Source organism: Mustela nigripes, chromosome 5 (assembly GCF_022355385.1).
Source record: "Mustela nigripes isolate SB6536 chromosome 5, MUSNIG.SB6536, whole genome shotgun sequence".
Lineage (NCBI taxonomy): Eukaryota > Metazoa > Chordata > Mammalia > Carnivora > Mustelidae > Mustela > Mustela nigripes.
The window spans coordinates 68,771,970-68,798,646 of NC_081561.1; the positions used below are offsets into that span (position 1 = coordinate 68,771,970).

Consider the following 26,677-nt stretch of genomic DNA (forward strand, 5'->3'; position numbering starts at 1 on the left):
ACTCCTACCCAGATCTTTTGGTGCACTTGGGTATAGTTGGGCTTCATGGGGATCTAAGTGTTTTTAGGGGAGGTGAACATCTCAGCACAGGACAACTGGCTCAGGATGCCCCAACCCACATAGCCAACTCAGAAAGGTCACTAAGTGTGCAGAATTCACATAGTTTCTTGTAAGTTAAATATCTATTTACATTTACTTATTTACATATGAAATGTAGGACTCAGAAATTCCACATTTAGGAATTTATTCAGCAGAAATGAAAAACTGGTTTAAGAATGTTCACGGCAACCTTATTCAATTTCCCCAAAATGCAAACAATCCAAATATCCATTAATAGCAGAGTAGATACATTGTGATCTATAAAATGGGAATGCAACTCAGTAGTAGATAGGAATACCTTCAACAATGTGAATAAATCTCAAAGATATTAAGTGAAAGAAGACCAACAAAAAATATATATATATACAGTATGACTTCATTTATAGGAAGTCCAAGAAGACTCAAAACTAATCTATGGTGATAACAGTGCTTCAGAAAGAGGAAGGAGACTGGACTAGAAAGTACAAGGAAACTTCTTGGGTGACTGAAGTGTTTGTTTTTTTAAGTAAACTCTATGCCCAATATGGGGCTCAAACTCATGACACTGAGATTAAGAGTAACCTGTTCTATTGAATGAGCCAGCCAGGCATCCCAGATGATTGAGATGCTTTGTGTCTTATTTTAGATAGCAGTTATATTGCTATATACTATTAGTAAAACAAAACTGAACACCTAAGATCTATACATTTGACTATATATAAATTAGGCTTTGATTATTCAAAATGTAATTTAAAAATACATGAAATTGCAACAATAACCAAAAAAAAAAGGTGATGGAGATAGAGGGAAAGCAGACAGGCAGGGCAAGATTGATTTCAGAGATGACAAAAGCTTTGCCAAGATATGATAACTTAGACCAGTCTGGATTCTATTACATATTTAGGAGACAGGCTTAATCAGTGTTAGTAAAATTTTCAGCATGAATAACTGAATTTAGAGTAATGAACAATGAAGAAATCTTGTTTTAAGAGGAGGGCACTCGAAGGCAAATTAAGAATTATGCTTTGGATGAACAGTTTGAAATATTTTTAAGACATCCAAGAAGAGGGGTGCCTGGATGGCTCAGTAGGTTGGGCGCTGCCTTCGGCTCGGGTCGTGATCTCAGGGTCCTGAGATCGAGCCCTGCGTCGGGCTCTCTACTCAGAAGGGAGACTGCTTCCCCCTCTCTCTCTGCCTGCCTCTCTGCCTATTTGTGATCTTTGTCTGTCAAATAAATAAATAAAGTCCTAAAAAAAAAAAAGATATCCAAGTAGAAACTGTCAAATATGTGGTGAGTATATAAATTGATTTTATTAAGCACTGGACACCAAAAGTAATAAAAGATGAGAAGACTTTGGATAAAACATAAAAATATATTTTAAAAATTGTATCCACTGAATTGTTACAATTTTCTTTTTTTTCTTAAAAGAAGGCTCCACATCAATGTACAGATTCAGCTTATGACCCTGAGATCAAGAGTTGCATACTCTACTGACTGAGCCAGCTAAGCACCCTTGAAACAGCATTAATTTTCACACAATCTTTTAATTAACAAATATCAGGTCAGAAAATATTTTAATCCCTCCTACATCTATATAACCAATATTTCCTTAGCTCCCTCCAGATTATGGTATTGTACGAAGCCCCACAAATATAGAAAAGAAACAAGAAACAGGTACTTAAGTTACTTTTAAGTTAGCCAAGATAAAATACACCATATAGCTGAGAAAGAGAAATCATCTAAAATATTTGTCAGTTTTTGGAAGATCAAAATTTTAATTCACACAAACACATATATGTGTATATATATATATATATATATATATATATATGTGTGTACACACACACACACAAATATCAACTGAGTTCTCTATTAATAGTTCCAAACGTGCCTACAGAAATCACGGTAATTTTTTCAAGATCACTTGAATGAAAGGTTCGGTTAATAGAATAATAAGCTGGGTATATCAAGAGAGAAATCTAAAACCAGTTCTGCAACTAAGTTAGCAGCTTAAGGATCTATACTTCTTTAGTAAATTAGGCCTAGTAGATAATCTACTTGATCTTTAATGATACTATAATGGAATGAGATGAAGTATATAAATACTTTAATAAAGGCAGAAAGGTCAAATAAATATACAGATATATTACGTACATATAGATATTTGGCTTTTCACCACTTGTTCAGAATCCGGGGCTGCAGCTTAAATAACATGAAGTCATGTGCTTATAAAAAAAAAAGTACCATCTTTATTTATACCAATCCTTTATACCCAACATGACAAAGAAACTGAACCCAAAAAGAAAAGAAAAATAGATATTTGTGTCACATCTCAGTTTAGGCAACTAACTCAAGAAAGGTTTCACTATTCATTAGCAAGATATACTGTGGGGTTTTTTTTTACTTTTTTATTTTTTTGTAAACATATATATTTTTATCCCCAGGGGTACAGGTCTGTGAATCACCAGGTTTACACACTTCACAGCACTCACCATAGCACATACCCTCCCCAATGTCCATAACCCCACTCCCCCTTCTCCCAACCCCCCTCCCCCCAGCAACCCTCAGTTTGTTTTGTGAGATCAAGAGTCACTTATGGGGACGCCTGGGTGGCTCAGTGGGTTAAGCCACTGCCTTTGGCTCAGGTCATGATCTCGGGGTCCTGGGATCGAGTCCCGCATCGGGCTCTCTGCTCAGCGGGGAGCCTGCTTCCCTCTCTCTCTCTCTGCCTGCCTCTCCGAATACTTGTGATTTCTCTCTGTCAAATAAATAAATAAAATCTTCAAAAAAAAAAAAAAAAAGAGTCACTTATGGTTTGTCTCCCTCCCAATTCCATATTGTTTCATTCATTCTTCTCCTACCCCCTTAACCCTGCCACGCAGCATCTCCACTTTCTCATAGCAGGGAGATCATATGATAGTTGTCCTTTCCAACTGACTTATTTCGCTAAGCCTAATGCCCTCTAGTTCCATCCACGTCATCGCAAATGGCAGGATTTCATTTCTTTTGATGGCTGCATAGTATTCCATTGTACTGTGGTATTTTTAATCCCTCAAGAAAATCCCTAGATTTTTGTGAACAGCACAGGTTTTCTCAAAAGTTACCGCAAAACTAATCATTTCAATATAAATGTACAACCTACTATAACACACATCTGAAATACAGCAGATGACGAATAATTATATGTTGAAGGGCTGTTATTGACCTAATTCAACTTTATTAAAAATACCTACCTTTTCTTCCAGTTTCTTCTTCTCTTCACTAAATTGGCTTATTCTTTGTTTGAGAAACTGATTGAGCTGCAAAACCTCCTTCTCAGTAGACGCAAGCTTTTGCTCAAGTTCCTCTTGCTGGGAATTGGACACTGACTGATCAGAAAATGGAGTCTGGAGTGAACTGTTCTCATATTGTGGCTATCAAGAAAGAGGAAAAAAAAAGATAAACGTTTACTTGTCTTGAAAAATTGGGAAGAAACTGGAAATCAGGTAGAGTACAGAGAGTATATCTAGGCTTTAGCAACAGAGAGACCTTGGCATGAATCCCAGCTCCCCTATTTTGTAGTTATATGCCATGATTAAATCAAGTTGATTTGCTTACCAATGCCAAGCCTCAGTCTTCCTATCTATAAAACAGAAATAATAAAGCTTACCTTGCAGTGTTTTTTGTTTTTGTTTTTTGAAAAACAGAGGTAAAATATATAAAGTTCCTATCACATAAACAGAAGCTTAATAAAAGGCAACTTTTTTGGTTATAAAATATAATTAGAGACATAGTAGTATATTAAATAGAAGTGAAAGTTCCAGGGAAATAGAAACTAAAGAAAAAATTCTTAACAGGTGATCACTTCCAGCTAATATTAAACTTGGTAAGTACTTTTGATTTTTTTAAAGATTTTATTTATTTATTTGACAGACAGAGATCACAGGTAGGTAGAGAGGCAAGCAGAGAGAGAGAGGAAGGAAAGCAGGCTCCCTGCTAAGCAGAGAGCCCGAAGTAGGGCTTGATCCCAGGACCCTGGGATCACGACCCAAGCCCAAGGCAGAGGCTTTAGTCCACTGAGCCACCCAGGCACCCCATAAACTTGGTAAGTATTAAGAAAGTGTTTCCCCTAACTAGAAAATAAGGTCCATGAAAGCAGAAATTTTTGCCCACCTTAGTTGTTCTTAGACCCCTATTTCCTAGAATAATCACTGGCATAAAATAAGAGCTCAAAAAAATAATTGCTGATTGAACAAATGTATTCTTGTTTCCATGAGTGAGGCTTTGTAAGGACTTCAGATGAGATTTTTCCCGTTTCCCTTGCAGCATTACAACCAGGAAACTGCAATCAGAAAATGTAAATATTTCCTCAAGTAAATTAGAATGTGGTAAGTGCCAAAAGAGATACCAATAAAGTAATGTCAAAGTGAAGAAACATTATTTTTCTACTTACTCAACACAAGTTGAATAATAATGTCCACAATAAGTGGACATTATTTTTCTACTTATTCAACAAGTATTTACTAAGCACATGTTAGGAATTGTGTACTGGGATTCAACAGTTGATAAAGTCAAGTCCCCATCAGTTTAGTAAAGTATCACAAAAAAAGAAAATGAAAACTGTGTAAGTGCTAAGATAGTGGTACTATATGGTAGCTAAGGGAAGGTTTATACAAATGAATTTGAACTAGACCTTGAGGAACTCATACTTCACCAAAAGGTGAAGCTATAATTCAAAAATTACATAAATAGCATTTTATCATGTGCTGGGTATTTCAAAGATGACAGACTCTAGCACTATCCTTTAAAAACTCAAATTCTATCAGAAGCATACGAGAAATCCTCAGATAATTATATACAGGACACCATATAATACAGTAGCCAAAGAAAAGTCATCTTTTTTTTTTTTTAAAGATTGTATTTATTAGAGAGAGAGACAGACAGACAGACACTGAGTGGGGGGAAGGGGCAGAGGGAGAGAGAGAAGCAGACTCCCCACCAAGCCCGATGCAGAACTCAATCCCAGAAACCTGGGTTCATGACCTGAGCCAAAGGAAGATGCTTAACTGACTGAGCCACCCCAGCACCTATGAAAAGTCATCTTAAGTACAAAGTATAGGGAGGTTGGAAGATAAATGAAGACAGCACCAGAAGAATAAGGAAAAAAGCTTTATGGGGGAGGTAACTTTTGAGATAGACTTTGAAAATGAGGAGGATTCTGATAGGAATGGAGAAAGACAGAAAAGTATTCCAGAAAGAACATTTTAAAAAGGTAGAAATGGAATATATTCAGAGTACCCATATCTTTAAAGTATGGATAAAAGGCGGGGGGCGGGGGGGATGGATAGAAGGAAAAGTTTAAAAATCCAAGTGGGGCCATACTATAGAATCACAAGGTTCAGAATTAAATCTTAATTCATAGGAAATGGGAAAACTTGTGATCATTTTATAACAACAAAGTAGCATGATTTAAGAAGATTGTAAACTGTGTTTTGTAAATTTCTGTATTCCCTGGCATTTAGCGTTATGTGTAGATTCTCAGTACGTTTGATTGAAGGGAAAGAGAAGGGTAAAAAGGACAAGCAAGTGCTACAACAACTGGATGCAGTGGGCAGCAGGAATTAGAAGATACTGAGAATGGATATGAATTCACTTTATGAAATTATTCTAGGGTCTCCTGGGTGGCTCATATCAGTTAAGCACCTGGCTTTTGCTTTTAGCTCAGCTCATGATCTCATGGGTTTTAAGATCAAGCCCCATGTCAGGCTCTATGCTCAGCAAAGAATCTGCTTGAAGATTCTCTCCCTCTACCCCTCCCCACAGTGGCACATATGTGTGCTCTCTCTCTCTAAAATAAATCTTAAAAAAAATTATTCTAACCTAGTTGGACAAAAAGAGGAGCTGAACAAGAGCACACAAAACAGAATGAAGAAAGTCTAGATGTAGAATTGAGAAGATTTAGCAAAAACTTTTTTAAAAGAAGTGAATAGACAGGAAATGTCATCTATGACCATGGTTTGAGATTTTGAGTCAAGTAACAGGGAAGATCATATTCTGAGCTGAAGTAAGGAGGTCATATAGAACAGGTCTATGTAGATGTACTTAATTACAATTAGAACCAATTGATATTAAGATACCAGTTGAACATACAAATAGAGATGAACAGTAGACAGAGAGGTGGGCCTAGAACTCAGTAAGATGGGTAGGCTAGGCTAAGAAACTAAAAAAAATAATATGGACTTATAGTTTCTAATTTGGCATGTAATGAGCTCAGAAATTTCCCCTTCATCTGTTTTACTTACAAGTAAAAAAGATGAACAAACTGAAAAATCTGTAACTCTTCTTAGATCTGACAGAAATAAGGTCACAGAGTAAACTGCTACCCCCAGAATTGGAGAAACAAGTGAATAGAGAAAGTCACACTTACCAGAACAGAATATTCCTTGCAACCAATGCTGAAGTAGGAAAAAAGAACTGAAACTGATGGAACTACTGGAGGCTCAGAGTATACAAGTCTGAAAGTCAAAAACTCCAGGGAGACCCAGTCACAGGAGACAACTGACTTGTCTGAGTTTTATCTCCATGAGCTCTACTATGTCCTCACAGTGAACACCAGGGGAAAATCTCTTCATGTTTCCAGCAGGAAGAGGAGAAAAAGAACCACTCTGAAATATACCAGAATACTATGTTCTTCTTAACAAGACCTGTCTTCAGGATAAACTATTTAACTAGAGACTAACCTACCTAGAAGAAAGCTAACCTACCTAGAAGAAAACACTAAATTCCAGTTGCCTTGAACCATCCTGTCCCATGATTGAATGGGAAGTTCACATTCCAGGAGCACAGGCTCACTAAAAGAATAAGACTTGATCACAGGACTACAGAGGACTTCTCCCACTATACCTTACCATTTTATTACTAAAGGCATATTTATCACATTTCATTTGACTTAGTACATCAGGTCTAACTTTCAACAAAAAACTAAATATATTAAAAGGCAAAATCACAGTCTGCAGATATTGAACAGGCATGAGAAGCAGAGTCAGATATGATAGGAATGCTGGAATTATCAGACCAGAGATTTTTTTTTAAACTATGATTAATATAGGGCATTAATGCTAAGATAAACAACAGACAAGAATAGATGGATAATGGAAGCACAGAGGTGGCTATTCTTAGAAAGAAGAAAAAAAATTAGACATCAGAAATACTGTTAACAGAAAAAGGAATGTTTCTGACGGGCACTTGGGTGGCTCAGTTGGCTGATCATCCGACTCTTGGTTTTGGCTCAGGTCATAATCTCATGGGTCATGAGACTGAGCCCCACATTGGACTCTGCACTTAGCAGAATCTGCTTGAGGATGCTCTCCTTCTGTCCCCCCAACCCCTGCTACCCCAAACACGTTCTCACTCTCTCAAATAAACATTTAAAAAGAAAAAAAAAAAAAAGAATGTCTCTAAACACAGTTCTTCCAAAACTTAAGAAGAAAAAAAAAAGACTGTTAAAAATAAAAAAGAATATCCAAGAACTGTAAGAACTGTGAGATAACTATAAAGGGTATAACACTACAAGGAGGAGGAGGAGAAAATGAAAGCAGTATTTGAAACAGTAATGACTGAGAATGTCTCCAGACTGTCAGATACAAAAACTCAGGCCCAGATATGATTTCACTCATATTTGGAACTTAGGAAACAAAACAGATGAACATGTGGGAAGGAAAAGAGAGAGAGAGAGGAGAGGATACAAACCATAAGAGACACTTAACAACAGAAAAGAAACTCAGGGTTTATGGAGGGAGGCGGGTGGCAGATGAGCTAAACAGGTGATGTGTATTAAGGAGGGCAGTTGTTATGATGAACACTGGTTGTTATACATAGTGATGGATCACTACATTCTACTCTTGAAACCAATATTACACTATTTTGTTTAACTAGTACTTAAATTTTAAAGAAATAGTTAAGTGGAGTAGCTAAATTAATTTCAGAAAAAGCAGACTTTACAGAAAGGAAAGTTATCGGGGTCAAAACTCTAAGAGGACTTAACAATCCTTAATGTGCATGTGCCTAACAAGACAGCAGCAAAAATGTGAGGTAAAAACTGAGAGAACTACAAGGAAAAACAGATGAATCCACTTTAATAGTTGGAGATTTTAACAACTCTGTATCAGAACTGAAAACATCCATCAAGCAGAAAATTAATAAGCACAAAATTGAACTAAACATCATCCTCAATTGACTGGATGTAACTGACATGTATCGATAGACTGCTTCAGATTACACATTCTTCTCAAGCTCACATAGAACATTCACCAAAACAGACCACGTTTTGGGTGATAAAACATGCCTTAACAAATTTAAAGGAGATATTGTACAATGTATGCTCTCTCCAACCATAATGGAATTAAACCAGAAATCAACAGAAAGGTAGCTATAAAATCGCAAAATGCTTAGAAATTAATCCATTTCTAAACATGGGTCAAAGAAGAAATCTTGAAAGAAATTAAAATATTTTGTAGTAAATGGAAATGAAAATGCAGATTATCTAAAATTTGTAGGATGCAGTCAAAGCAGTGTTTAGAGGGACATTTATGCCATCAAAAGCATATATTGAAAAAGAAGGATTTAAAATCAATTATCTAAGATTCAAGCTTAGGAAACTAGATAAAGAAAAACAAAGTAGGTAGAAGAAAAGAATAAAGGCAGAAATCGATGAAACTGAAAACAGAAAATCGATACAGAAAATCAAAAACCTGAAAGTTCACTCTGGAAAAGACCTATAAAATCAAAAGCCTTCTAGACAGGCTAGCTAAGATAAAAGAGAGAAGACACAAACTTATTAATACCAAAAGTTAAAGGGAAGTATCACTACACACCTTGTGGACATTAAAAATATAATAAAGGAATATTATGGACAACTTTATGTCCACATATTTGATGACCTAGATGAAATGGACTAATTTCTTGAAAAACACAATCTGCCAAAACTCATGTAAAAAGAAATAGATAATCTGAATAGGCCTAAATTTATTAAAGAAATTGAATCAATAATTAATAGCCTTCCAAAATGGAAAGCACCAGGCTTCAATGGGTTTACTGGTGAATTCTATCAAACATTTAAGAAGAATATTATACTGACTTTCTACAATCATTTCCAGACACAGAAGCAGAGGGAATACTTCTAACTCATTCTATAAGGCTACAATTATCCTAATACCAAAGGAAACAGAGACATTATAGGAAAAGAAAATTACTGGGGTACGTAGCTGGCTCTGTTTGGAAGAGCATATGAATCCTTCAGGCTTTTGAGTTCAAGCCCCACATTGGGTGTAGAGATAACCAAAAGAAAAGTTTTTTTTAAGTAAATAAATAAATAGAAAGGAAACCACAGGCTAAATATTCTATAAAAGCAGAACCTAAAAAAAAAAAAAAAAGCAAATTAAGTCTAAGAATGTATAAACAGAACTATTTACCATGACCAATAGAAATTTATCCCAGCAATTCAGGCTTGTTTGACATTAAAAAATCAATTAATATAATCCATCACACCAACAGGCTACTGAGGAAAAAATAAATGTGACAAAATTCAACAGTTATTTATGATAAGAACCTTGAGCAAACTTAGAATAGAGGCAAACTTACTAAACTTGATAAAGAACATCTACAAAAAACCTACAGCTAACAGCAGAATTAATGGTAAAAAACTGGAAGTGTTCCTGCTAATATCAGTAACAAGGCAAGGATGTTCCTCCCACCACTGATTTTCTACACTGTACTGGAAGTCCTAAAGAATGCAGTAAGACAAGAGAAGGAAATAAAATGTATGGCAGTTGGGAAAAAAGGAAAAAAAAACAGTTTTTGTTCATAGATGACATGATCACCTATATAGGAAATCACTGTAAAAAGACAACAACAACAACAACAACAACAAAAACAAACCCTCCTGAAACTAATAAGCAGTTATAGAAAGGTTGCAAGAGACAAGGTTAATATACCATCAATGAACAAGTGGAGTTTAAAATTAAAAACACACTGCCAGGTACCTGGATGGCTCAGTCGGTTAAGTGTCTGCCTTCAGCTCAGGTCATGACCCCAGCGTCCTGGGATCCAGCCCCTCATCACACTCCCGGCTAGGCAGGGAGTCTGCTCCTCCCTCTTCCTCTCCTGCACCTTCCCCTTCCAGCTTGTGCTCTCTCTCACACACACACTCTCTCTCAAATAAATAAATTATTTAAATAAATAAATAATAAAAATAAAAACACACTGCCATTTACATTAGCACTCCAAAAAATGAAATAAGTAAAAATATATCAAAATATATACAAGATATATATAAGTCAAGTTACAAAACTCTGATCAAAGACATCAAAGAAGAACAAAATAAAGAGATACTCCATGTTCATAGATAGACTCAGGGCTGTCAAGATGTTAGGTTCTTCCTAGCTTAATCTATAGATTCAATGCAATCTCAAGCAAAATCCTAGCAAGTTATTTGTGGATAGGAACAAACTGATTCTAAAGTTTCTATGGAAAAACAAAGGATCCAGGATAGCCAACATAATACTGAAGGAGAAGAACAAAGACAGAGGACTGACACTATCTGACTTTAAGACGTAAAATAAACCTACAGTAATCTAGAATGTGTGACACTGTGGAAAGACCAAACAGATCAATGGAACAGAATAGAAAGCCCAGAAATAGACTGACACAAATACAAGTTAACTGATCTTTGACAAAGGAACAAAGCTATACAATGGAGCAGAAAGAAGTCTTTTTAACAAATCATGGTGAACAATGGGACATCCACGTGCAAGAAAATCAATCTATAGACACAGGTTTTACACTCTTCAAAAAAACAACTAAAAATGGACCACAGACCTTAACATAAAATACAAAACTATAAAACCCCTAGAACATAGGAAAAAACCTAGAAGACTATGATTATGGCAATGACTTTTAGATACATTACCAAAGGTATGATCCAAAAAAGAAACAAATAATAAGCTGGATTTCATTAAAAATTTCTGCTCTGCAGAAGACTACCGAGAAAATGAGAAAACAGGCCACAAACTGGCAGAAACTATTTGCAGATGATCCATCTGATAAAGGGTTTGTATCAAAACTATAAAAACTCCTAAAACTCAAAATTTAAAAATAACATGATTAAAAATGGGGTTAAGACCTGAACAGACACACCTCACTGAAGAAAATATACAGATGGCAAACAAATATATGAAAATATGTTCAAAATCCAACATCTTTAGGGAATTACAAATTAAAACACAGAGCAACCTAACTCCACACACCTATCAGAATAGCCAAAATCTAAAACACTGGCAACACCAAATATTGGTGAGGGTATGGAACAACAGAAACTTCCATTCAAAATGGTGGGAATGTAAAGTATTAAAGCCACTTGGAATGACAGTTTGGCAGTGAGTTGAAAACTGAAAATACTCTGACCACATACACGATCGAGCAATTGTGTTCACTAGTATTTACCCAAATGAACAGAAAGCATTCTATACAAAAAGCTTCACATGGAAGTTTTTAGCAGCTTTATTCATATTTGCCAAAACTTGAAAATAACTAAAATTTCCTTCAGTGGGTGAACAGATAAACTGTGGTACATCCAGATAATGGAATATTATTCAGTACTAAAAAGACATAGGCTATCAATATGTGAAAAGACATAGAGAAGGGGTGCCTGGGTGGCTCTGTTGGTTAAGCTCATGACCTCTGGCTCAGATCATGATGCCAGGGTCCTGGAGTCAAGGCCAACATCTGGCTCCCTCCTCAGCAGCAGGGTCTACTTCTCCCTCCCCCTCTGCTCCCCACCCCGACTCTGTTTCTGCTCTATCTCTCACTTTCTCTCTCAAATAAATAAAATATTTTTAAAAAAGACTTAAGAAATTTAAGAGTATATATTATGAAGTGAAAGAAGCCATCTTGAAAAGTTATATGCAGTATGATTCCAACTGTATCACATTCTGGAAAAGGCAAAACTATAGAGACAATAAAAAGACTGGTTGTTGCCAGGGGCTAAGAGAGAAGAAGGAATGAACAGGCAGAGCACAGATTTTTAGGGCACTGAAACTATTCTGTACGATACTACAATGATGGATATAGGTCATTATATATTTGTCCAAACTCACAGAATTGTCAAGACCAAGTGTGAACCTTAACATGAACTACGGCCTTTGAGTGATAATGATGTGTCAATATAGGTTCAATAGTAACAGAGATACCCTGTGATACGGGATGTCAACAGTGAAGAAAGCTATAGGTATGCGGTGGCACAGGATACATGAGAACTCTGTACATTCTGCTCACCTCTGTTTTGAACCTATAACTGCTCTAAAATATAAGATTTATTAATTTTACCAATAATAAAGTGTTTCTAGGACAATGAAATATACACATTTCTGGAAAACCATTCAAAAATCAAGCACTAAAAGTAGTAGGTCTTAAAGGAAAAGTAAAAACAAAAATAGTCCATTCAAAGCCTATACAACTTAAGCCAGATTACTAATCAAAACTAACTGGGGAGAAGAGCTCAACATTTTGGACAGGCAGTCATAGTTAATACTGAACAACCATATGCACAGAAATTATCAAAATGCTGATGTCATTTTAATTAGAGCAGGTCTGATGGGTGTTGAGATGATATAGTTAGAACTCTGCAATACAGGGACTACTATTCAGGTGCGGAGGAGGCAACATAACCTGCCATGTCCCCAAACCACTAAAAGAGGAAGTCCATTTCTAAAGGCAGCACAGCACTCTTACAGTTCTCTGAAAATGCAGCTTGAAGAGGCTTCTGCTGCCAATGCAGTAGGTGAGCCTAGGCCTTTTCTGCAGCCTGCCAAAGATTCTAATTTAACTCCCACTAGTCTAACTCCCCTTGTCTGAAAGAACAAAACAAAAACCGCATCAGAACCAACGCAACTTGAAAACTACACCAACATTCTATCTACCATTTGTGCATAGGCAAATCTGCACTACGGAAAAGTGTTTCATAGCAGGACAGGCTGTAGAACTTGTACATGAAATGAAGCAGACAGAAAGAGGAAAATCTGAAGCCAGAAATGCTTTAAGCCTTTAAATTCTTTTTCAGGCTCTGAGTGTCTTCCCTTCATTTCTGTGACAATACCACATACCACCCACTCCTGCCATGTCCCTTTGCAGGCTGTGCTCTTTTTACTGCCTTCTAAAATATGGCTAGTTCCCCGTCTTCACTTCTGAGTCCCATTTTCTTCACTCCTTGAATACATGATCATGCCCAACCTTCAACCACCACCCAGGTGGACTGACAAGTGCTAAATCTCTCATCTCTCCCTTAGACCTACAATGTATATCAGCCTCATTCTTCACCTGAGTCCTAAATTTACAATATATAAGCTTACCTCCTTATTTTCCTCCTCTAAACTTATTCCTGATGTTGTCATCTCTATCCTGATCTTTGACAATATGAACCAAGCAATTTTGCCCATTCTCTAACTCACTAAACTCCTTAAATCAAGCCCATGCTTAAGTCACAGAGAGCTTTAATAAATATTCCTTCTCTTGTCATGACCAATGGTGTTTTAAAATTCAGGTGTGTTCATCTAAGTTTAAGACTACTGAGATAACCTCCTAACTAGTTTCTGCCTGAATATCTACCATAAATCTGTTATGCCACTGGGGTAACCAAACTAGGATACTTCGGAGAGTAAAAGAGGGTGCTATTAATCACTGTGCTAGTACAAAAGGCATTAACTAACTGGAACTGTACCTAAATGGGGGACAAATGGGCCCTTTACTTTACGAGCCTGGTCATGTCTGTAAGCACACTCTCACCACTACTCTTCTCTCATTTTGCACTTCATCCACACACAACAATTTATAGTTTTCCAAATGCATTATTTCTTCTCTTGCCTTTGGACTTCTTCACACACAGTATATTATACCTCAAGAACTTTACCTGCTAAATTCTTTTACTTCATCAGGTTCTCAGATCAGATATCCTTCCTGCAGGAAGTCTGAGCCAGCCTCTGAAGACTAGTTTCTATGTTCTTAGTAGGGATTCCCACCGCACTTTATCTAGATCCCATTTGAGTACACTATTTGAAGAAAACAACTTCACTCACATTTACATTACTAGTACCTATACAGTGCCTTATCCACAGTAAACATAAATAATTTTTGAAGAAATGTTTACACAGCTTTTTGACAGTCTCTCTGTAGACTTCAAGATCCATGAAAATAGAAACTATTCTTCATTCTTGTGGGTCCAGCATTTACCACATTAGATGTTTATGTTTTGTTGAACAAGCTCATTTGTAAAGATGGAACTCATTTATAAAATGCTTAATAAAACCAAACGACTTGGTAGTAGAAAAAAACAGCTGAAGGAAAAACAAATAGAAAAAAATTATATAAATGGAAAGAAAAAGTACAAAATGGAAAGAGAATAAGAAATGATGCATCAATGAAGTTTAATTAAAATAAATATTATTTGGTTGGTCTTTCCAACGGTCACATCTCTTTCTTCTTCATTTTTTTAAGATTTTATTTATTTATTTGGCAGAGAGAGAGGGAGAGAGAGAACAAGTAGGGGAGTGTAGGCAGGCAAAGGGAGAGGGAGAAGTAGACTCTCCCCAGAGCATGCAGCCTGATTGGACTCAATCCCAGAACCCTGGGACTATGACCTGAGCTGAAGGCAGACGCTTAACCGACTAAGCCACTGAGGAGCTCCTTTGGTTTTTATGTTTTGTTTTGTTTTTAAAGGTTTATTTATTTATTTGACAGAGAGAGATAGAGAGAGATCACAAACAGGCAGAGGCAGGCAGAGGGAGAGAGGGAAGCAGGCCGCCTGCTGAGCAGAGAGCCTGACATGGGGCCCGATCCCAGGACCCTGAGCTCATGACCCGAGCTGAAGGTAGAGGCTTAACCCATGAGCCACCCAGGTGCCCCACAGTTCCTTTAGTTTTTAACAAAAGGTAAAAAAAAAATCCCTTATATTCTATTTGTTTGTTTGTTTGTTTTCCAAGAATGCCTGTTAACTACAGGTTGAAATCTTGGTATAAAGCATTATAAATACAAATCTCTCTTCAGTTCAAGCAATTCTACTATTAAAACAATCTAGAAAGTGTGAATTTTAAGATGAATATCTAGTTCTCATTTTCTACCTATGAGATTTAATGATGTTTTTCAGGTCATCTTGATTGTAAGGCTATTCAAAGTTTTTAATAGGTAAATAGTTATTTCTCAAGAATATGTTTATAAAAATGTTATTTTATTTCAAAAATCTATGTATTTAACCTCAAATATACAGAATATGATAATTTTAATTTTTTTTGTTTAATGTGCTATGGAAGTAGGATGAATAAACTACGGGCCCCAAAATGTGTATATAAAATGCTGTGCATAAATAATAACATTATTCATACATCCAAGGTAAAAATTCCTTTGCTATTATTCTTCACAGAAATTGAAGAAATAACTCTAAGATTTGTGTGGAATCACAAAGACCCCAACAGCCAAAGCAATCCTGAGAAACAAAGAAAAAAAAATTAAAGCCAGAGGTATCGTGCTTCTGGGTTTCAAACTATACTAAAAAGCCATAATAATAAGAACAGTATGGTACTGGCACAAAAAGGACCCATCAACCAATGGAACAGAGTAGAGAACCCAGAATTAAATCCTGGCATATACAATCAAGGTGTATTTGACAAGAGAATACCACATAGAAGAACAACAAATGTGCTGGGTAAACTGTAGGAACACATACAGAACCATGAAATCGAGTCCCTATCTGACACCACTCACAAAAATTAACTTGAAATGGATGGAAGACTTAAAAGATCTGACACCATAAAACTCCTAGAATGAAACACAGGGAAAAACTCATCATATTGGTCTCAGCAATGACTTGTTTTTTTGGATATGACATCAAAAGCACAAACAACAAAAGCAAAAATCAACAAACAGAAGTACATCAAACTCAAATGCCTCTGCACAGAAGATCTAATTAACAAAATGAATAAACAACCTACAGAATAAGAAAATATTTTAGGAAACCATATATCAGAAAAGGATTAACATCCAAAATATATAAAGAAATTGATTTAATAAATTAAAAATAAACAATCTACTTTAATAAAAAATGGGCAAAAGAAAAAAATATGGGCAAAAGAACTAAACAATATTTTTCCAAAGAGAACATCAAAATGGCTAACAGACACATGGTCAGATGCTCCATATCATTAATCATCAGGAAAATGCAAATCAAAACTACAATGAGCTACCCTGTCACACCTGTTAGAATGACTATCATCAAGAAGACAAGAAATTACAGATGCTGGCAAAGATGCGGTGAAAAAGGAACCTTTTACACAGCATTGGTGGGAATGTAAATTGGTCCAGCTACTATGGACCAATAAAATAGATCTACCATATAATCCAGCAATATCATTTCTGGGTACATTCCCACAAGAAATGCAAACAGGGTTTCTTTTTGTGAAGATTTAATTTACTTATTAGAGAGAGAGAAAATGAGACAGAGAGAGAGAGAGAATAAGATGAGGGAGGGTCAGAGGGAGAAACAGACTACCCATTGAACAGGGAGCCTGATGCAGGACTGGCTCCTAGGACATGACTCTAGGGTCATGACCTGAGTAGAAGGCAGATGCTTAATGAACTGAGCCACCGAGGCACTCCACAAACAGGATTTTGACAAGATACATACCCTCCCATGTCTATCACAACATTATTCATAATAGCTAGAATATGGAAAAACCCATATGCCCATCAGTGGATAAAAAAGATATGATGTTACATATATACGGTAGAATATTATCTGGCCACAAAAAGGAAGATATTCTACTATTTATAATGGCATGAATTGACCTGAAGCACATCACATTAAGCAATATAAGTCAGACAGAGAAAGAGAAGTACTGTAGGATATCACTTATGTGTAGAATCTAAAAAAATTAAACCTGTAAAAACCAGAGTGTAAAATGGTGGTTACCAAGAGATGAGAGGTGCAGAGATGGAGGTCAGGGTGATAGGATACAAGGGCATAAACTTGTAGGGAGTAGTAAATATGCCACAGAAATTTCATGCACAGTATAATGAATATAAACAATAATACAAACTATAACTATTTAATGCAATAAATACTACTACGTTAGTAAACATTATATAAATGTGTTAAAAGTACCAGTCTGCATACACCTTAAATTTACATATTACAGGTCAGATTTATTCAATGAAAAAAAGAAAAGCACTATTCACACACCAAAAATTTTTTATTTGCTAAGTATTTTATCATATTTGTTGTTCTTTTAAAACCTTGCTGTTTTTCAGTTATCTATTGAAAAAAAGTTCATCTCATATATTTGTAACACCCATCTAGTACTTGCAGTGTTCCTTGTATTCCCTTTTATTAATTGCCCCTATCTTTTGAAGTCTAATTTCTCAACAATATTGTAACTACTGTAACTAGATAATTTAAAATCCTTCTACTATTTTCAGCAGCCCCCTTTCCCACATCCCGCCAGCTATTTCTATATGTCCTTGTAGCCTGACTTGGAGAGCCCTCTACTGGCCTGATGCTATGTCAAAAACCATTTTCTTCAGCTTTCAAAAGGATAGTAAGATACACACATTTTTGATAATATAATAATTGTATAATTCAAGCTAACCCTTTATTCAGAAAAATAAAGTTACAAGGAGAAACTGCATGATTCTATAAAACTGTTATGAAAGCAAATTACACTACTTACATAGTACAGAAATACCACTGTTAAATAACTACACTATTAATCCCAGTACCATAGAGCCTTACTATCATAAGATAGAACTAAAAGATGAGACCACATTGCAATGAGGTATTCTGATGTATTAGTGACTGAAGTATGATAAGCAAGCTGGAATCTCTCTTAAATGCTTCTGCCTTAAGTAAGTCTGAAGATTAGTTGGTCTTCAATATTTCCTTTAATTAAAAAAAAAAAAAACAAGTTTGAAAATTTAACGGAGGAAAAATATTCAACTTAAAATGACTTTTTTAAATTCCAGAAATAAAGACAAAACAATTTCCATAAATAGAAATATATACTGCCATAAAGTTATTAATCCTCACTTTTGATCCCAATAAAAATGCCAATAGTTTTTAATGTTTTGGAAGTAAACAAGCCAAGCAGAAAGTCTATATAGAAAACCACATAAACAAGTTTTAAGAAAAATTCTTAAAAACAGTATGAGAAAGCCACCTTTTCAGTTGTATAAATTTTGTTATAAGGCCTTATATACCCTGTGTTCCTATTAGACTGTACTCTCAGTGGCAAAACCAACCTCATTCACACTTCTATTCCTTGCACCTAGACATTGCCTCACCCAGAGTGAACATAAATTTTCAAGAAATGGGTAAACATGTTTACCTATATGGCCTCTCTCTCTTTGTTTGAGGTCAATGAAGGTAGGAACCATTCTTCACCTTGGTGACCTCACAACTTAAGACAGTGGATATTTAGTAACTATTCTCTCAGATGGGTTCATTAGTGAAGACAGGACTTATTTATAAAATAAATACTCATTAGAATTAGAGAAACTTCATAGTAGAAAATAACAGATATAGGAAAAAGAAATAGAATGACACATATAGAAGAAAATATTATGATAAATTCAGAAAATGTATTTTCAAGTCCAACTATAGACAAAAAGCTAATTCTTTTATATGTACAGGGCTTATAAAATTAATAAGCAAAAAACCAATACCTAACAGAAAAAACCGAAGTGTGGATAAGAAATGACATTTCACAGAGAAGAAATATGAATGGGACTTAAATATGTAAAAAGAAATTCAATATCACTCAGGAGGAAAACATATTAAAGCCATATGAAGAAAAGAAGAAAGATCTCAAATTAGCGACCTAACTTTATAGCCTAAGTCTGGAAAGAGAATAAATTAAACCCAAAACTATCAGAAGGAATGAAATAATAAAGATTCAAACAGTGATAAATGAAATAGAGAATATAAAAATACAGAAAATTAATGAAACTAAAATGTGGTTCTCTGAAAAAAATCTCAGCATAATTGATAAACCTTTACCCTAATTACTAAGGGAAAAGACCCTAATTACTAAAATCAGAAATGAAAACAATGACACTATCAACTCTATAGACATAAAAAGGATTAGGAGTACTGTGAACAATTAATTATACACCGACAAACTGGATAAACCAGATACAAAGGACAATTTCCTAAAAACATAAAACCTACCAAGACTAAATCATGAAGAAAGAGAAAATCTGAGCAGACCTATCTATTAAGAGATTGAATCAATAATCAAAATCTCCTCCCACCGCTCCACCACTCCACTGCCCACCATCCCCACCCGCTCCATTCCACCCCAAACACAAAGCCCTAGCCCTGGACCTGATGGCTTCACTGGTGAATTCTACCAAACATGTAAAAAAAGAATACCAATCCCTCTCAAACTTTTCCAAACACTGAAAGAGGAGAAACTACATGTCCTAAGTCATTCTGTGAAGACAGCATTATTTTGATACCAAAGCCAAAGACACTAAAAAGAAAACTACACACCAATATCTCTGACGCAAAAATTCTCAACATATTAACAAACTGAATTCAGCAGTATATTTTTTATTTTTTTTAAATATTTTATTTATTTATTTGACAGAGAGAGATCACAAGTAGACAGAGAGGCAGGCAGAGAGAGAGAGGGAAGCAGGCTCCCTGCTGAGCAGAGAGACCGCTGCGGGCCTCCATCCCAGGACCCTGAGATCATGACCTGAGCCGAAGGCAGCGGCTTAACCCACTGAGCCACCCAGGCACCCAGAATTCAGCAGTATATTAAAAGGATTATAATCTATGACCAAGTAGGATTTATTCCTGGAATGCAAGCATGGTTCAACATATCAAAACTGATCAATGTAATAGAGCACATTAATAGAATAAAGGGGAAAAAAAACCCCACAATCATCTCAAGTGACGTTAAAAAGTATATGACAAAATTCAACATCCTTTGGTGATTAAAACACAAAAAAGTAGGAACAGAAAGAAACTACCTCACAATAATAATGCTATATAGAAAAAAACCCACAGCAAAGATTACACACAATGGTGAAAGACTGAAACTTTTCCTCTAAAGATCAGGAACTAGGCAAGGATACCCATTTTCACCACTACTATTTAACAAAATACTGGAAGTTACAGCCAGAGCAATTAGGCAAAGAAAAGAAATACAAGACATCTAAATTGGGACGGAAGACATGAAATCATCTGTGTTCAGATGATACAATCCTATATGTAGAAAATCGCAAAAATTCCACAAAAAGCCTGATAGAGCTATTGAATAAATTCAATGAAGTATTAGGATACAAAATCAACAGACAAAAATTTGTTGCATTTCTATGTACTAACAATGAACACTCTGGAAAAGAAATTATGAAAACAATCCTATTTACAAAAGCATCAAAAAGAATAAAATACTTAGGAATTAACCAAGGAGATAAAAGATGTGTATAATAAAAATAACAAAATACTGCTGAAAGAAAATGAAGACATAAATAAATGGAAAAACATCCCATGTTCTTAATATTGTTAACATGTTAATATTAGGTCAAAATTATCTACTGCAATCCCTATCAACATCAACACTATTTTTTTAAGAAAGAGAAAAACACCATAAAATTCATACAGAATCTCAATGGACCACAACAGCTTAAACAATACTAAGAAAGAGAACAAAACTGGGGAACTCATACTTCTGGACTTCAAAACAGTGTGGTAATGAGTAACAAAAGACACATATAGATCAATGGAATAGAATCCAGAGTCCAGAAATAAATCCTGGCATACCTGGTAAAATGATTTTTAACAAGGTTCCAAGACTATTCAATGTGGAAGTCTTTTCCACAAATGCTGCTGGGAAAACAGGATTATCCACATGCAGAAGAACGAAGCTGAACCCTTACCTAGTAACAAATAGAAAAATTCACTGAAAACAGATCAAAGACCTAAACATAAGACCTAAAACTATAAAACTCCTCGAAGGAAACATGTGGCAAAAGCTTCAAGACATTGAATTTGTCAGTGAGTTCTTGGATGTGACACCAAAGGCGCAGGCAATAAAAGAAAAAGTAAACAAACTGGACTTGAAACATTAAAAATGTTGTGCATGAAAAGACACTACCAACAGAGAAAACAATCAATAGAATGGGAAAAAATACTTACAAATCATATATTTAATAAAGGGTTACTATCTAGAATGTAGAGAATTTTTAAAACTCAACAACAAAAAACAAGCAACCAATTCAAAAATGGGCAAAGAACTTGAAAAGATATTTTCTCTAAGAAGTTATACAAATAGCCAATAAGCCATAAAAAGATGCTCATATCATTAATCATTAAGAAAATGCAAGCCAAAACTACAATGAAATGCCACCTCATATCCACTGGGATGGCTACTATCAAAATTCAAAAAGTAACAAGTATTGGTGACAATGTGGGGAAACGAGAACCCTTGTACACTACTGGTGGAAATCCAAAATGGTACAGCCACTGTGGAAAACAGTAAGGTGCTTCCTCAAAAAATTAAAAATAGAATTACTATATGATCTAGCAATTTCACTTTTTGATATATACTCCAAAAAATTGAAAGCAGGGTCAGCAAGAGATATTTATATACCTATATTCAAATAAATATTAAAAATGTCCACAACAGCGTTATTCACTATAGCTAATATGTAGAAGCAAACGGGCACCTGGGTGGCTCAGTCAATCAGGCATCTGCCTTGGTTCAGGTCATGATCTTGGAGTCCTGGGATCGGTCCCTGCACTGGGCTCTCCAGTCAGAAGGGAGTCTGCTCTTTCCTTTCCCTCTTTGCCCTTTCCCCTGCTTATGCTCATGGTCTCTCTCAAATAAATAAAAAAATCTTTAAAAAATGTGGATGCGAACAAAGTGCCTATCAAGAGAGGAATGAATAAAACAAAACATGGCTATAATGGAATATTATTCAGCCTTAAAAAGGAAGAAAATTCTCACACACTATGGCACGGATGAACCTTGAAGAAACTACATTAAGTGAAAAAAGCCAGTCACAAAAAGACAAATACTGTATGATTTATTTAACATGAGATTTTAGAGTAATCAAAATCATGGAGAATGAAAGTAGAACAGTATTGCCAGGGGGTGGGGAGGTGAGTGGGGAGTTAGTGTTTAATGGGTACAAAGTTTTAGTTTGATAAGACATAAAGAGGTATGGAAATGGATGGTGCTGATGGCTGCACAGCATTGTAAATGTATCTGACACCCCTGAACTATATATTTAAAAATGGTTAAGATGGGGAAAAATGGTTAAGATGGTAGATTTTATATGTATCTTACACGATTTTAAATTTTTTAAAAACTATGGTGAGAACTCCCTACCCTACCTGACGTAAGAGAAGGGTAAACATCTCACAGTTTGGTAACACAGTAGCAATTTGATAATAACAATAAAAATGACCAACTCATACAACACCTATAAATTTCACTTGAGAATTTAACTTACAAAAGTACTTGCGATATAAGCAAAACAGTATTTACAAAAGGTTATTCTTCACATTATTTACAGTAGCCCCAAATCAGAAACAACCTAAATTCTGACTAGTAGGGATAAGATGAATAAATTATGCTATCTCCACACAACAGGAAATCAATCAGCTATAAAAGAAAAGAAAGGGATGTTATCTTTATAAAGATATAAAAATAATCACTGTATTTGTTTAACTGAATTATAGTTGACTCACACTACATTAGTTTCAGGTGTACAAAACCGTGACTCAACAAGTCTGCATGTTACACTGTGCTCACATGTGTAGTTGCCATCGGTCATCATACAACACTATTACAATACCACTGACTAGATTCCCTATCCTGTAACTTTTATCTCCCATGACTTATTCACTTATTAACAGGAAGCCTGTACTTCCACTCCTCTTCACCCATTCTTCCCATTCCCCTGGGCAACCAGCAGTTTGTTCTCTGTACCTATGAGTCTGTTTTTGCTTTTTTAATCACTGTATTTTAAATAATTTTATGTAATGTAAAGGGAAAAAGCAAGGCACTGAATAATGTATATATCTTGATTCTTTTTGTGAGGATAGGGAAAAAATACATTTATATCTGCTAATAACATACCTTAATTCTGGAAAGATACATTAGAAACTGGTAATAGTAATTCCTTACATGTGTGGGGAGGGAATATAAACTGGACATTTGGAAAACAGTTCTTGGACATCTTTTATTATGTATATAAATATGAACCATGTGAATGGATTAATTAAAAAGGATCCTTGTAAAAGCTAATTATATAATCAACACATGCTTTACTAATAAAACAACAACTACAAAATTCTCTATCATACCTGCAAACCAGCCACATAAGAATCTTCGCAGTTTACATAATGTCCCAACATGGCATGATGTGCCCGTAATTCATTATCCCTTATCCTCTCATGTAGGTGCGTAATTTGTTGTTTCTGCCTGCAAAACATAAATTGAGGTGACATTATAAAGAATATGCTTTTTTAAGAGAGCATTAAAAGCAGAATTTTAAGTTTTCTAATAGTTTGATGTAAGAATTAAAAGTATTATCAACCTTAAAATTCATAATAGGGAATTTTTCAAAACCACAGTACCATGAATTATGTGGAGCATAGAAGAAGTTTATTTATAATGTAGAATACTTCTGGCATTATATAAAATATAATCTTAGTAGAATAATCTTCTTACATAATAACAAAGTCACATTTGCTTGCTTTCTTCTTTTTACCTAATATAATAAATGTTATGTCCTCAGTTTGGAATTCCTTTACCTTAAAATCCATTATTTTCATTCATATAAATTCTGTTTAACACTGACATTACTCAGAATCTCACTGTCAGAAATGAAAGATATTTTCATGAACATCATCTTGCCCAACTGCTATTCTGTGCCTGTATCTTCTCAACAACATCCTAGGTTACACAGGCTTCACATAGGCATCACCAATGACAGAGAATTCACTTGGTGACAGATTTAGATTTGGACAGCTTAGACATTTCACTTTTTTTTTAATATTTTTAAATTTTTAAAATAAACATATAATGTATTTTTAGCCCCAGGGGTACAGGTCTGTGAATTGCCAGGTTTACACACTTCACAGCACTCACCATAGCAATATAATACCCTCCCCAATGTCCATAACCCCACCACCCTCTCCCTCCCTCTCCCCCCGCAGCAACCCTCAGTTTGTTTTGTGAGATTAAGAGTCTCTGATGGTTTGTCTCCCTCCCGATCCCATCTTGTTTCATTTATTCTTTTCCTAACCCCCAATCCCCCCATGTTGCATCTCTACTTCCTCTTATCAGGGAGATCATATGACAGACATTTCACTTTAACATAACTTTGTGTTAGAAACAGACACCATACAGTTCAAATCTTTCTTCAACAGCTTATTGCTTACTTTAAATCAAGTTACTTAACTTCTGTGTTTATACATCCTTTATACAGCTGACATTTCAACAGTGTGGGGTTTACAGGCACTGACCCCTGACTCCCTGCACTGCCACACAGTTGAAAATCTGCATATAATAATTGACTCCCCAAATTTAACTACTAATAACCTGTTGATTGGAAGCCTTACCAGTAATGTGAACAGTTGACTAACACAACTTTTGTATACTTTATTAAATACTGTATTCTTACAATAAAGCTAGAGAAAATATTATTAAGAAAATCATAAGGAACAGAAAATACACTTACAGTACTGCATTTTTGGAAAAAGTCCATTTGTAAGTGGACCCATGCAGTTCAAACCTGGGTTGCTCAGGGTCAACTATTATTTGAAAACTGTTAGGTACCAGGCACCAGGTTAAGAGCTCATCTTTAATAACTAGTCTCATAATAAGATTATGAGGAAGAAAGAGCCTTTAAGAAAAGGTACATGGGTAAACAAATAGCTTGGGATCTGCTAAAATTACTTACAAAGTAACTTTTGGAGCAAGTTAGGTTGTATGTTTCAGACTGTATCAAAAAGCTTATTCTACTCAGAACCACACTATCCTTTAAGAAAATTCACATAGAAAACCTCAAATAGTTAATAGATAAATTATGAGAGATTAATCATGACACTTTTCAAAGAATTTAAAGCTTTACAAAGAAAACTAAGTGTCCTCTTCTGGCCAATACAGAGTAACAGAAACCAGTTGTGCCCTTCTGCCTGACACAACTACAAAACAGAACGAAATACAGGAAGCAACGACTCTCAAAACACTGGACATTGGTTCTTTAGGAACAGAGACTTCTGGGAGATGGGCAACAAATGAGCTCTATGACTGCCAGAGCCTCCTGCTTCAGGTCCCACTCAACACAGGTAAAGAGCCCTCTCTGAGCTGAAAGGACAAAGCTCGGGTACTGGAAAAATGAAGACAACTAGAGTTCACAGTGCAGTCATCCTGACTATTCAGTGGAGTGATAATGAATAAACACATGAGGAAAACTACTTAAAGTGCACATGTGCGGGAATGGTGGTCAACCAAAAAGATTAGAAGGAACAGCACCTGAGGCTTGCTTACTTGGGGCCTAGAACTGCACCTGTTTTCAAATGCCATGTGGAAAACTTCCTAATTCACAGGGCATCATTTAGCAGCAATTTTCAACAAAGGTCAATTGTGACTGCAGAACAAAGTTCAGGAATACAAAAATATGTGACATCCAAAAAAAAGCTAAAATTCATAATGTCTGGTACTTCATCAAAAATTACCAGGCATGCAAAGAAGCAGGAAAATATAACCTAAAAAGAAAAACTAGTCAACTGAAAGTGAACCAGAACTGACATAGATGATAATTAATAGACAAAGAGTCTAAATTGGTTATTAGAACTGTTTTTATATGTTCAAAAATCTAGATCAATTATGTTAAATAAAAACATAGAAAACATAAATAGGAGTGCCTGAGTGGATCAGTGGGTTAAAGTCTTTGCCTCTGGCTTGGGTCATGATCCCAGGGTCCTGGGATTGAGCCCCGCATTGGGCTCTCTGCTCAGCAGGGAGCCTGCTTCCCCCTCTTTCTCTGCCTGCCTCTCTATTTGTGATCTCTCTCTGTCAAATAAATAAAATCTTTGAAAAAAAAAAAAAAGAAAACAAAAGTATTATCTTGAATGGGACTAAAAGCAGATATCAATTTGCAGGGGAAGGTTAGTGAATTCTAAGACAGCAATAAAAACTATCCAAAAGGAAATAGAGAAAAAAAAGACAAATAGAAAAAAACTCAAGTGCATCAGTGAGCTGTGGGATTTAAGAGACTGAACATACTGTAATTAGAATCCCTAAAGTGGGGGGGAGGGACAAGAAAAATATTTTGTAGAAAACTGGCCAATGTTTCCAAACTTAATGAGAACTATATACCCCTAGATCTAAGAAGATGAGAAAACCCCAAGCACAAGTAACATGAAGAAAACTAAACCAAGGATCATCTTAATCAAATAGCTTAACATTAGTGATAAAGAGAAAATCCTAAAAGTACTCAGAGAACAAAGGATAAATTCATTCAGAGAGACAAAGCTAAACAAAATAGCAGATGTCTCAT

General features: G+C 35.4%; 1 protein-coding gene across 2 annotated transcripts in view; it reads right to left on the bottom strand.

Moving 5' to 3' along the window:
• The window catches only part of CEP85L (centrosomal protein 85 like), a 182,153-nt gene that overhangs the window by 43,118 nt on the left and 112,358 nt on the right, over window positions 1-26,677 (bottom strand). For both annotated transcript variants that reach the window (XM_059400619.1, XM_059400617.1), the window contains exons 5-6: window positions 23,475-23,592; window positions 3,313-3,492 (exon numbers count right to left, since the gene is read on the bottom strand). In XM_059400619.1, coding sequence (XP_059256602.1) covers window positions 3,313-3,492; window positions 23,475-23,592 — 298 coding nt within the window. The remainder of the gene's footprint in view (window positions 1-3,312; window positions 3,493-23,474; window positions 23,593-26,677) is intronic.